This window comes from Mirounga angustirostris, unplaced genomic scaffold (assembly GCF_029215605.1).
Source record: "Mirounga angustirostris isolate CCGP_5_RB_7025 unplaced genomic scaffold, mMirAng1.0.hap1 SCAF_17, whole genome shotgun sequence".
NCBI lineage: Eukaryota > Metazoa > Chordata > Mammalia > Carnivora > Phocidae > Mirounga > Mirounga angustirostris.
Genome location: NW_026991725.1, coordinates 29,649,433 through 29,663,149, shown reverse-complemented (window position 1 = coordinate 29,663,149; position 13,717 = coordinate 29,649,433). Strand labels below are relative to the sequence as shown.

General features: G+C 36.6%; 1 protein-coding gene and 1 long non-coding RNA gene across 5 annotated transcripts in view; one reads left to right on the top strand and one right to left on the bottom strand.

Moving 5' to 3' along the window:
* The window catches only part of LOC135362996 (uncharacterized), a 58,051-nt gene that overhangs the window by 32,139 nt on the left and 12,195 nt on the right, over positions 1-13,717 (bottom strand). The window lies entirely within an intron of this gene.
* LOC123842581 (leucine-rich repeat-containing protein 37A2-like) overlaps positions 1-13,717 on the top strand; it is a 46,497-nt gene that overhangs the window by 24,352 nt on the left and 8,428 nt on the right. For all 3 annotated transcript variants that reach the window (XM_064583028.1, XM_064583027.1, XM_064583026.1), the window contains 3 exons: positions 384-455; positions 1,022-1,096; positions 11,606-11,724. In XM_064583028.1, coding sequence (XP_064439098.1) covers positions 384-455; positions 1,022-1,096; positions 11,606-11,724 — 266 coding nt within the window. The remainder of the gene's footprint in view (positions 1-383; positions 456-1,021; positions 1,097-11,605; positions 11,725-13,717) is intronic.

Sequence of the window (13,717 nt, the reverse complement as noted above, 5' to 3'; positions counted from 1 at the left end):
AACTGCGTGGTTTAAGCTGTGGAATTTTTTAAATTTCTAGAGATAAGAGAAAAACACCTTAAATCATGGAGGACACTAGAAATGGTATTTCCTACAGAGCCAGGGCTTCCTACTAGGGTAGTCACTTCTGGGGTTTTCAACCTGAAAAGTTCTTTGGCATAGTTTTTCTTTGCCGTCCACTTAAAAAAAAATGTTTTTTCTCTTTCCCACTTTATCATTCAGAGACCTGGGTAGTTCCCAAAGGAAGACTGCTTTACAGATTTATAGGCAAAGGCGGAAAATGATTACTTTTGACCTTCAAGTCCCATACCAAAAAAATGAACATAAACTTTCATGGTAGTTACTGAAAATGCAGATAATTTTAATTCCATTGCATTTTTCAGAATTCTCAATCGTAACCCTCTGACAACTGTTGAAGATTCGTATCTTTTTAAATTGCCGGCATTAAAATATTTGTAAGTATTCCAACGATCTCATGGCTCATGAGATGATTTCTGCTGTTTTTTAAAGATTAAGTATCTTGCATTTTGGTTAAAAAGTCATAATTTAAATTTTAACTGGGTTATTGAAATAAGAATTATTGGCAAAGAAACAATGTATATGGGCAAGACTGCCTGCAGAGGAAGAAAGCAGTATTGAAGAACACATATAGATATGGAACATACAGATGTATGCAGAAATATCATTTATCATGTATGTAGAAATACCATTTGTCTCAAAAAGCAAAGTGGAATAAGATGTACATTATTTAAAAAAAAAAAGATTAATCAAGAGAGGTGGATGCAATTGAGAATGAGAAGTAGGATAATGGTAACAAGAGATTGTACTGTTCATCACCAAGGTGATAAATTTGATGATGCACATAAATTTCTTCAATAAAAGTTCTCTGAAATTACTGTCCATAGCAAGGTAACTCTTGAGCTGGCTTGACGGAATTTAACTAATCGCATGTCGTTAAGTCTCTTTTTAAGTATAGAATTTTTGTCTTTGGTATCATTCATGTTTGGACTTTCTCCTTCAGAGACATGGGAACAACACAGGTGTCACTTCCAACAATTGAGAGCATCCTCATGATGACCCTTGAATTGGAAAAACTGTAAGTTGATTTTTCTTATGTTTATTTTCACTTAGTTGTTTATGTTTGTTTTATTCTTTTCTTAAGTCAGATTTATTGAGGTATAATTTTCATTTAATAAAATTTACTCTTTTTAAGTATACAGTTTGATGAGTTTTGGCAAACATATAGCTACGTAACCACCACCACATATGAGATATAGAACATTTTTGTTTGCAGTCAATCCCTTTTCCCACCATCAGCCCCTGGCAGCCACCAGCCTCATTTTTGTCCCTATAGTTTTGCCTTTTCCACCACGTCTTATAAATGAAATCATACAGTATGTAGTCTCTTGTGATTGGCTCCTCTCACTCAGCATAATCCTTTTTTTTTTTTATTTTTTTATAATCCTTTTTTTTTAATTCTTATGTTAATCCCCATACATTACATCATTAATTTTAGATGAAGTGTTCCATGATTCATTGTTTGTGCACAACACCCAGTGCTCCATGCAGAATGTGCCCTCCTCAATACCCACCACCAGGCTAACCCATCCTCCCACCCCCCTCTCCTCTAGAACCCTCAGTTTGTTTTTCAGAGTCTATCGTCTCTCATGGTTCGTCTACCCCTCAGATTTCCCCCGCTTCATTCTTCCCCTCCCGCTACCTTCTTCTTTTTTTTTTTTTCTTAACATATATTGCATTATTTGTTTCAGAGGTACAGATCTGAGATTCAACAGTCTTGCACAATTCACAGCGCTTACCAGAGCACATACCCTCCCCAGTGTTTATCACCCAGTCACCCCATCCCTCCCACCCCACCCCCCACTCCAACAACACTCAGTTTGTTTCCTGTGATTAAGAATTCCTCATATCAGTGAGATCATATGATACATGTCTTTCTCTGTTTGACTTATTTCACTCAACATAATACCCTCCAGTTCTATCCACGTCGTTGCAAATGGCAAGATCTCATTCCTTTTGATGGCTGCATAATATTCCATTGTATATATAGACCACATCTTCTTTATCCATTCATCTGTCGATGGACATCTTGGCTCTTTCCACAGTTTGGCTATTGTGGACATTTCAGCATAATCCTTTTGAGATTCATCAAGGTTGTTGCATCTATCTGCAACTCATTCCTTTTTATTGCTGGGTAGTATTCCAGTTGTATGGATACACCAGTCTGTTTATGCATTCATCAGTTAATGGACATTTGAGCTATTCTTAGTTTTTTGTCTATTATGAATAAATCTGCTAAAAGCAGTCACATGCAGGTCTTTGTGTGAGCATATGTTTACATTTTGGGGGAGGTAAAATACTTAATGGTAGGACTGCTACATCATAGGCTAAGTGTATATTTAACTTTTTAAGAAACCGCTTACCTGGGGGCACCTGGGTGGGTCAGTCGGTTAAGTGTTTGACTCTTGATATTGGCTTAGATCATGATCTCAGGGTCGTGAGATCAAGCTCCCAGTTGGGCTCCACGCTGAATGTGGACCCTGCTTAAGATCCTCTCTCTCCCTATTCCTCTCCCTGCACCTCCCCACCCCCGGCTCATATGCACCCATATGTGTGCTCTCTCTAAAAAAAAGAAACAAACAAACAAAAAACACACAAAAAAACTGCTTACCTGTTTTTAAAATGGATGTACCTTTTTGCATTCCAACCAGCAGTGTATGAGATCTTCACCTTATATTTCAGTTAAAAAATTTTTTTAAACTTTCTTATAGGTATGTATGTAGGCTGTATCTCATTGTGGCTTTAATATGCATTTCTCTAATAGCTCGTGATGTTGAGTGTGTACTCATGTACAGATACCTTTTTTTTTCCTAATTGCAGGAGAACCAGTTTTTTTTTTTTTTAAAGATTTTTCTTTATATATTTGACAGAGAGAGAGACAGCGAGAGAGGGAACACAAGCAAGGGGAGTGTGAGAGGGAAAGCAGGCTTCCCGCTGACCAGGGAGCGCAATGCGGGGCTCAATCCCAGGACCCTGGGATCATGACCTGAGTCAAAGGCAGCTGCTTTAACCACTGAGCCACCCAGGCACCCCATGTACCAGATACCTTTTTAAATGATGTGTCCTTCAAATCCATTTTTTCTTTTCCTTTTCTTTTTTTGAAGATTTATTTATTTATCTTAGACAAAGAGAGAGAGAGTGAGTGAGTGTGGTGGGGAGAGAGGCTGAAGGAGATAGAGAGAGAGAATCTCAAGCAGACTCCCCGCGAAGCATGGAGCCTGACTCAGGGCTCAATCCCACAAGCCTGAAACCATAACCTGAGCCAAAATCAAGAGTCGGACACTCAACAGACTGAGCCACCCTGGCACCCCCAAATCCATTTTTTAATTGGATACATATATTGAGTTTTAAGAGTATGTTATATATTCTGGAAAAAGTCCTTTCTCTCAGATAGGTGTTCAGCAAATTTCTCCCAGGTTGTGGTTTGTCTTCATTCTGTTCTATCTCTGAAGACCAGAAGTTTTTAATTTTTAAATTTTGATGCACTTACCTATTTCACCTATCCTCCCACCCCCTGTCCTCTCTGGTATCCATCAGTTTGTTCCCTAGAATTAAGAGTCTGTTCCTTGATTTGTCTCTCTCTTTCTCGATTCGTCTCTCTCTTTCTTGCTCTTTTTTTCCCTTTGCTCATATTTTTGGTTTCTTAAATTTCACATATGAGTGAAATCATATGGTATTTGACTTTCTCTGACTGACTTACTTCACTTACATTGTACTCTCTAGCTCCATCCATGTTGTTGCAGATGGCAAGAGTTCATTCTTTTTTATGGCTGAATAATATTCCATAATTTATATATATGAATCTCTTCTTTATCCATTTATCTATCAATGGACACTTAGGTTACTTCCATAATTTGGCTATTATAAATAATGCTGCAATAAACATAGAGGTGCGTGTATCCCTTTGAATTAGTGTTTTTGTATTCTTTGGTTAAATACCCAGAAGTATAATTACTGGATTATAGAGTAGTTCTGTTTTTAATTTTGTGAGTTATAGAACTCCATACTGTCTTCCTCAGTGGCTGCATCAGTTTGCATTCCCACCAACAGTGCCTAAGGTTCCTATTTCTCCATATCCTCACTAGAATTTGTTGTTTGTGTTTTTTATTTTAGCCATTCTGACAGATGTGAGGTTGATATCTCATTGTGGTTTTGATTTGCATTTTCCTGATGATGAGTGATGTTGAACATCTTTTCCTGTGTCTGTTGGCCCCATCTGTAGGTCTTCTTTAAAAAAAAAAAAAAAAAGATTTTATTTATTTATTTGGGAGAGAGCACAAGCGGGGGGAGAGGCAGAGGGAGAGGGAGAAGCAGACTCCCCACTGAGCAGGGAGCCTATGTGGGGCTCGATTCCAGGACCCTGAGATCGTGACCTGAGCTGAAGGTGGACGTTTCATCGACTGAACCACCCAGGTGCCTCTGTGTGTCCTCTTTGGAGAAATGTCTGTTCATGTCTTCTGCCCACTTTAAATTGGATTATTTGGGGGTTTTTTGGTGTTGAGTTGTATAAATTCTTTATATATTTTGGATACTAAACCTTTATTGAATATGTCACTTGCAAATATCTTCTCCCATTCAACAGGTTGTCTTTTAGTTTTGTTGATTGTTTCCTTTACTATGCAGAAGCTTTTTATTTTGATTAGTCCCAATAGTTTACTTTTGCTTTTGTTCCCCTTGCCTCAGGAGACATATTTAGAAAGATGTTGTTAAAGCCAATATCAGAGAAATTACTGCGTGTGCTCTCTTCTAGGATTTTTATGGTTTTAGGTCTCACATTTAGGTCCTTAATCCGTTTTGAGTTTACTTTTGTAAATGGTGTAAGAAAGTGGTCCAGTTTCATTCTCTTGCACGCAGTTGTCCAGTTTTCCCAACAACATTTTTTGAAGAGACTGTCTTTCTCATTGCATATTCTTGCTTCCTTTGTCGAAGATTAATTACCATATAATTTTAAGTTTGCTTCCAGGCTTTCTATTCTGTTCCATTGATCTATGTGTCTATTTTTGTGCCAGTACCATACTGTTTTGATTACTACAGCTGTGTAATATAACTTGAATTCTGGGATTGTGATATCTCCAGTTTTGTTTTTCTTTTTCAAGATTGCTATGGTTATTCAGGGTCTTTTGTGGTTCATACAAATTTTATGATTGTTTGTTCTAGTTCTGTGAAAAATGCTATTGGAATTTTGATAGGGATTGTATTAAATCTGTAGATTGCTTTGGGTAGTAATCATAGATCTGCTTTCTGTTACTAAAAATTAGCTTGCATTTTCTAGAATGTTATATAAATGGAATCATGTGGTAAGTACTCTTTTCTAACTGGCGTCTTTCATTCATCATAATTATTTTGATTCATCCATGTTGTTATGTATATCAATAATTCATTTTTATTGCTGAATAGTATTCCATTATATGGATATGCCACAATTTATCTGCTCACCATTGATGAACATTTGATTTGTTCTAATTTTCGGCTATTAAAAATAAAGCTTCTATGTGTGTACAAGTCTTTGTATGGATACATACTTCCATTTCTCTTGGGGTAAATACCTGGAAGTGGATGGCTGGTTCATATGGTAAGTGTGTGTTTAAGTTTTTTTTTTTTTTTTTTTTTTTTTTTTTTTTTAAGATTTTATTTATTTATTTGAGAGAGAGAGAATGAGAGACAGAGAGCATGAGAGGGAGGAGGGTCAGAGGGAGAAGCAGACTCCCTGCCGAGCAGGGAGCCCGATGCGGGACTCGATCCCGGGACTCCAGGATCATGACCTGAGCCGAAGGCAGTCGCTTAACCAACTGAGCCACCCAGGCGCCCTGTGTTTAAGTTTTTAAAAAATTATTTTCCACAGTGGTTGTACCATTTTACATTCCCACCAGCAATGTATGAGGTTTCCATTTTCTTCACATTTTTGCTAATACTTGCTATAGTAAGTGTTTTTAATTGTAGACAGTTGAATAGGTGTATAGTGGCATCTCTGTGGCTTTTATTTGCATTTCCTTTCTAATTATTGATGTCAGATATCTTTTCGTATGCTTGTCTTTTGGCTATATTATTATTGCATTTTGAGAGTTCTTTATATATTCTGGAAACAAGTCCTCTATCAAATATGTAATTTACTAAGTATTTTCTCCCATTTTGTAGCTCGTATTTTCATTCTCTTAAGAGTGTCTTTTGCGAGATAGAAATTCTTAATTTTGATGGTGTCCAATTTATCCATTTTTTTTGGTAGGCTATCCTTATGGTGTCATATCTTAAGAAATCTTGCCCAACACAAGGTCTCCTGTGTTTTCTTTGAGACGCTTATAGTTTTAGGTTTTATATTTGGATCTTTGAACCCATTTGAGTTCATTTCTGTATATGGTTTGGATTGATGTTTGCTTTTTTGCATATGGATGTCCAGTTGTTCCAGCACCATTTGTTGGAAAGACTATCCTTTCTCCACTCAGCTGCCTTGGAACCTGAAAATAAGTTGTTCCTATCTCTTTCCTTCTGGACTTTCTATTCTGTTTCTTTGATCTGTTTGTCTAAATTTATACTAATATCACAAAGTCTTGAAAGTGTAGCCTCATAAGTCTTGTAATCTGGTAGTGTTAGTCCTCCAATTTTGTCTTCTTTTTCAAAGCTCTTTGGCTATTCTAGGAGCTTTACATTTCCATATGAATTTTAGCATTAGCTTGCCAATTTGTACAGACAAGTCTGGTGGGATTTTTATCTGTAAATCAATTTGGGGAGAATTGACATCTTAACAATATTGAATCTTCTGATCCATGAACGCTTTATGTCTCTTCATGTATTTAGGTGTTCTTTAATTTTTCCCAGGAATATTTTATAGTTTTCAGTGTGTAAGCCTTTTACATCTCTTCAGACTTTTCTAAGTATTTTATACTTTTGATGCTATTATAAGTAATATTTTTTTAAATTTCAATTTCTAATTGTTTAGTGCTAGGTATTAGAGATAAATTAATTTTTTGTATATTGATCTTTTTCCTGCAAACTTGATAAACTCGTTTATTACTTCTAGTAACCTTTTTATAGATTCCATCAGGTTTTCTCCATAGATGATCATTTTATCTGCAAATAAAGATAGTTTTGCTTCTTCCTTTCCATTTTGAATACCTTTTCTTTCTTTTTCTTGCTGTATTGCACTGACTGGAACCTTCAGTGCACTATCAAATAGAAGTAATGAGAGAAGACTTCCTTTCCTTTGTCCTGATCTTGGAGAGAAAGCATTTGTCTTTCACTATTAAATATGGTGTTCGGGATTTTTCTGTAGAAGTCTCTTATCAAGATGAAGTTTCCTTCTGTCCCAGTTTGCCAAGGGCTTCTTTTTTTTTAAATTGGTAATCAGGAATGGATGTTAGATTTGTCAGATACTTGTTCTCCATCTATTACAATGATTGTATAATTTTTTTAGTTTATTAACTTGGGTAAATTACATTGATTTTCAAATATAAACCAATCTTGCAATCCTGAGATAAACCCCACTTCATAATGTAGCTAGCATCTTTTCATATATTGTTGGATTTGATATAGTAAAATTTTGTTTAGAAGTTTGCATCTGTGCTCATGAGAGATATTGGTCTGTTGTTTTCTTTTCTTGTAATGTCTTTGTCTAGTTTGGATAAAGCAAAAGTTGGCCTTAAAAATGAGTTGGGAAGTTTTCCCTTCTCTTCAGTTCTTTGGTAGAGTGTGTGTAGAATTGGCATTATTTCTTCCTTAAATGTTTGGTAGAATTCACCAGTGAAGCATGTGGGTTTGAAGCTTTCTATGTGAGAAGGTTGTAAACTACACACTCTATTTCTTTAATAGTGCTATTTAAGTTACATATTTATTTTTGAGTAGTTTATGTCTTTAAGGACTCTGTCCATTTCATTTTGAATTTATTGACATGAATTAGTTTATAATATTCCCTTATCATCCTTTGAATATATGTAGAATTTGTATTGATGTCACCCCTCTCGTTTCTGTTATTGATAATTTGTGTCTTCTCTTGTCTTTTCTTGATCAATATGGTTAGAGGTATATCAATTTTATTTACCTTCTCTAAAAACTGTCTTTTCATTTCACTGACCTATTTTTCTGTTTTCCATTTTATTTCTGCCTTGATCTTTATTATGCTATTTATTCTCCTTACTCAGTGATTAATTTTCTTTTTCTAGTTTCTTAAAAGTGGACGCTGGGGAAGCTGAACACTGTGTTAGCAACATCCCACATGTTGACATGTTTTCAGTTTCAGTCAGTAAAAAACATAGTTCTTAATTTCCCTTTTGCTTTATTTTACCCACAGGGTTACTTAGAAATGTATTGTTTCGTTTCCAAATATTTGGAGATTTTTCAAATCTGTTAATTTCTAATTTAATTCCATTGTGGTCACAGAACATGTGTTGAATAACTGAAATCCTTTTAAACTTATTGAGTCTTGTTTTATATCCATGTATTCTGGTAATAGATGAGAATATGGTCTATTTTGGTAAATATTATGTGTCTACTTGAAAAAAACGTGTATTCTGATTTTGGGTGATCTATAAATATCAATTAGATCAAGTAGGTTGATAGTGTTCAAGTCGGGTATAATATCTTTACTGATTTTTTATATTTTTTTTCTGTCAATTATTGAGAGAGGGGTATTGAAATCTCCAACTATAATTGTGTATGTATTTGTTTCTCTTTGCCATTCTCCTTAATCTATTTTGAAGTTCTTTTATCAGATGCATAAATATTTAGGTTATGTCTTTTTTATTAGTTGACATTTCTATCATGATGGAATAACCTCCTTTATCCTTGGTAATATTCTTTGCTGAAATTGACTTTGTCTTATAGTAATATAACCACTCAAGGTCTATTTTGATTAGTGTTAGCATAGCATAATTTTTTCCATACTTTTAACCTACTTGTATCTTTCTGTTGAAGATCATTCTTGTAGACAGCATGTAGTTTGGGCTTGTGCTTTTTTATCTGGTGTGACAACTCTATCTTTTAATTAGGGTGATTATACCTTTTATATTTAATGTAAGTATATATATGATTACATTTAAAGCTACTGTCTAATATTTTCTATGTGTCCCATCTGTTCTTTGTTTCTTTTTTTTTTTTTTTTCTTTTTCTTCCTGCTTTTGGATTGACTGAGTACATTTTATTATTTTATTTGTTGACTAATTAGTTACAACTCAGGTTTTGTTATTATAGTAGTTGCTTAATGGTTTGTAGTGTTCATCTTTAACTTATCACAGTCTATCTTCATATTATATTATATGATTGCGTGATTGGTATAAGAACCTTACAATACATAGTATACTGCCATTTTCCCCCTCCTGGCCTTTGTGCTATTGTTTTCATACATTTTACTTTTTTTTTTAATAAAGATTTTATTTATTGATTTGATAGAGAGAGACAGCCAGAGAGGGAACACAAGCAGGGGGAGTGGGAGAGGGAGAAGCAGGCTTCCTGCTGAGCAGGGAGCCCGACGCGGGGCTTGATCCCAGGTCCCTGGGATCGTGACCTGAGCCGAAGGCAGACGCTTAATGACTGAGCCACCCAGGTGCCCCTACTTTTACTTATAAACATCACACCATATTATGTTTTTTGTTTAACCAATAAGTTAACTCTCTTATTGAAGTATAGTTGATGTAATATTAAATTAGTTTCAGATGTACAACATAGTGATTCAACAATTACATACATTTTGAAATGCTAACCACAATAAATGTATTACAGTATTATTGACTGTATTCCCTACATTATACTTTTCATCCGGTGACTTATTTATTTTGTAACTGGAAGTTTGTACCTCTTAATCCTTTTCAGCTATTTTGACCATATCCCCATCCTCTCTGCTTTAGCAACCACCAGTTTGTTCTCCATATTTATGAGTGTGTTTCTCTCTTTGTTGTTGTTGTTGTTTGTTCATTTGTTGTTTGTTTTTTTTTTAAAGATTCTACATATAAGTGAAATCACATTGTATTTGGATATTTAAATAGTAAGAAAAATCTTATATATTTACCTATGTAGTTACCAGTTCTACTGTTCCTCATTCTTTTATGTGGATCCACATTTCCATCTGGTATCATTTTCCTTCCACTTAAAAATATTTCCTTTAGCATTTCTACAGTGTAAGTCTACTAGTGATGAATTCTTTCAGCTTTTGCAAGTCTCAGATAGTCTTTGTTTTGCTTTTGCTTTTGAGAGATCTGAATATAGAATATTAGGTTGATAGTTGTTGGGTCCCCTCTCCTCTTCACTGCTTTAAAGACTGAGTTCCATTATTTCCAACAAGAAATATGTTGTCATTATTATCTTTGTTTCTCTATATGTTGTGTGTGTTGTTTTTTCCTTTGGCTGCTTTTAAGATGTTCTCTTTATTGATGGTTTTGAGCAGTTTGATTATGATGTGCATTCATGTAGTTTTGTACATGTTTCTTTTTTTTTTTTTTAAGATTTTTTATTTATTTATTTGACACAGAGAGACACAGCGAGAAAGGGAACACAAGCAGGGGGAGTGCGAGAGAGAGAAGCAGGCTTCCCGCCAAACAGGGAGCCCGATGCGGGGCTCGATCCCAGGGCCCTGGGATCATGACCTGAGCTGAAGACAGACGCTTAACGACTGAGCCACCTAGGCACCCCAATTGTCCATGTTTCTTGTGCTTAGAGTTTATTGACCTTCTCGGTTTTGTGGGTTTATTGGGTTTGCCTGTTTGGGAAATTTTAGGCTATTATTTTTTCAAAATGTCTTCTATTTCCTCTCCTTCATTCACTCTAAGTACACATATATTAGGCCACTTGAAGTTGTTGTACAACTCACTGAGTTAAGTAGAGGCATGGGTTTTTTAGTCTGGGTTTTTTTTAACATATGAAATACAGTTATAACTTTTTTTAAAAGATTTATTTATTAGAGAGAGAGCATGAGCGGGTGGGGCAGAGGGAGAGGGAGAGGGAGAGAGAATCTCAAGCAGACTCCACGCTGAGCTAGGAGCCCAGTGTGGGGCTTGATCTCACGACCCTGAGATCATGACCTGAGCTGAAACCAAGAGTCAGATGTTTAAATGACTGCGCCACCCAGGCACCCCAGTTACAACAACTTTTTAAATGTCCTTGTCTGCTAATGGTAATATCTGTGTAGATTATGGGTCAGTTTTGATTGATTGCTTTCTATCTTCAGTATGGGTCATATTTCAGACTTACTCAGACTCTTCTTAGAAGTCTACCCTCTTCCTGTGTGCTCTCAACCCAGAGTGAGACTTTTGGGGTGGAAGGAGATACTTCTGAACTAAACTACAGATCAGCGTCACCCAGTTCTCATCTTTATCTGATTCTAGGCACACCATCCCCCCTACCATCCTTACCTTTCTGTTGGACACCTCGGTCCTTCTGTTTACTTACAATACTCAAGAGCAGCAATTGGCCAACTGGTCCCTACCCAAACATCCAGGCCACATGCCTCAAGAATTCCTTTTTGCACAGCCCTGTGATGCCCTTGGCATGCCTACTCAAGTAAGTCCTTTAGCACTAATTTAATTCTCTGTGTTTCCATTTATAGGATTTTACCTAGCCATATGGCCTGCTGTCTCTGCCAATTCAAAAATAATATTGAGGTTGTCTGCAAGACAGTCAAGCTGCATTGTGACAGTGAATGTCTGACAAATGCCACACATTGTGGTGAGTCTGAATTGCCTCATGATAAATTTTTTAATTTTTATTTTATTTATGTTTTTTTATTTTTAATCAACAATGATAAAATTTTTAACTAATGATGTCATTGCATTATTTTTATTCATTCAGAGTCAAATCCCTAAATCTCTCTTTTTTAAAAAAAGATTTATTTATTTATTTTGAGAGAGAGAGAGCACGTGAGTCGAGGGAGGGGCAGAGGGAGAGAATCTCAAGCAGACTCCCTGCTGAGTGTGGAGCCCAACGTGGGGCTCGATCCCGTGACCTTGAGATCATGACCTGAGCCAAAACCAAGAGTTGTATGCTTGAGCCACCCAAACACTCCTCAGATCTCTAAATTTCTAAGAACTATTCTTTTGTTAAAAGTCAGATTCTCAGTTATGTTATTAAATTAATTACCCCCAAATGAAAACTAGTTCATATAGTGCATCACAGTTTGTAAACTGATTTTTTAAAAATATTTTATTTATTTATTTAATTGAGAGAGAGAGAGAGACAGCGTGAGGGGGAACACAAGTAGGGGGAGTGGGAGAGGGAGAAGCAGGCTTCCGGCTGAGCAGGGAGCCTGATGCGGGGCTCGATCCCAGGACCCCAGGATCATGACCTGAGCCAGAGGCAGTCGCTTAACCAACTGAGCCACCCAGACGCCCCTGTAAACTGATTTTATATGCATTAGATCTCAGGTGCCCTTTGTCCTATAGGACAGGTAAAGATACATTTTTGTTTATTTTATTTTTACAAGTAATATAAGAGTAAAAGTAATGCTGATTTATAAAAAAAGTTTTATTCAGAGGCTGAGACTTTCTGTTCCCTAACCAGAAGCTGCTACCTTCTAATGGATAGAGAGGGCTCTTCTATTCTTGGATTGTCCAACTCTGAACTTGTTCTGAATCTTAAGCTTTTCTGTCCAAAAACACTCAGGGGCTTTTAAGAATTTTTCTGTATACTATGTTTTATTGGCACTAACTTGATGACTTCCAAAATGTGCTTTTGCCCTTGGATAGATGGAATACGGGTCCTTATCAATGATCTAGGGTACATCAGAAATAGTACTTTGCTACTTCTGTAAGTACAGTGTTGCTTATTTTTCAAAACAATTTTTTACCAATTATATTGCTCCCTTCTCCCTTAGAGGTGGAAAGAATAGGCATGTTTAATCTCCTTTTACAGGTGAGGAAAACTGTGATCAGAGGTGTTAAGGGCTGTAGCCTAGCACTCAAGTGTCTCATTTTGCACTCTCTGCAAGCCTGTTGCTCCTCCTTTCCCGTGACCTCCTCTGACCCTCACCACCACCACTAAAAATACTTCCAATTCTTCTGGAAAAGAAACCCAGCAGCACAATGCTGTGCAGTCTACACAAGCTGTACACTTGACCTTCAGGTAGTTGGAAGCTCTGGACAGTTCCGTAAATAAAGCTGGAAATATTAGAAATGAAAGTGAAGTAGGCATCTGGCAAAAGATTCTTTATCCCTTCCGCATTTTAAAACCTCAAGTATCATTCCATTGATTTATTGAACATTCCACATTGACCTATCTCTCACACCTGGGAAATCTCTTCACCTAGACCCCAGATCCCTGCCCAAATGTAAGCAAAGAGCCAGGGTGGACATAGTGGGTTTTTTTCTGTTTAGAGCTTATGTTATGTGAGCTGCAATATACGGGAGCAGGGACCAAGCAAAGGAATTGGTGGGTGGGTAGAGAGGGCATGTCCAGATGAGGACCTGCTAACAGTGGGTGTTGTCATGGGCATCTGCGATGGCAGCAAGAACACAAGCATGCTGAAGAGTGGAAGGAGGAAGCATCTGAAGCAGGACAGGATGGGGTATATGAATGCCAGGAGTCACATTAGATCTGCACACAGTTTAGCTGAGTGTCTTCCAGCCTTGACTTTTTTTGAGTACTGCACAATCGAGCCTTGGGGACCCATGGAATAATCCCAAATACAGTTATTCACACTATGGAAGGTTCTGAGTACATAGCT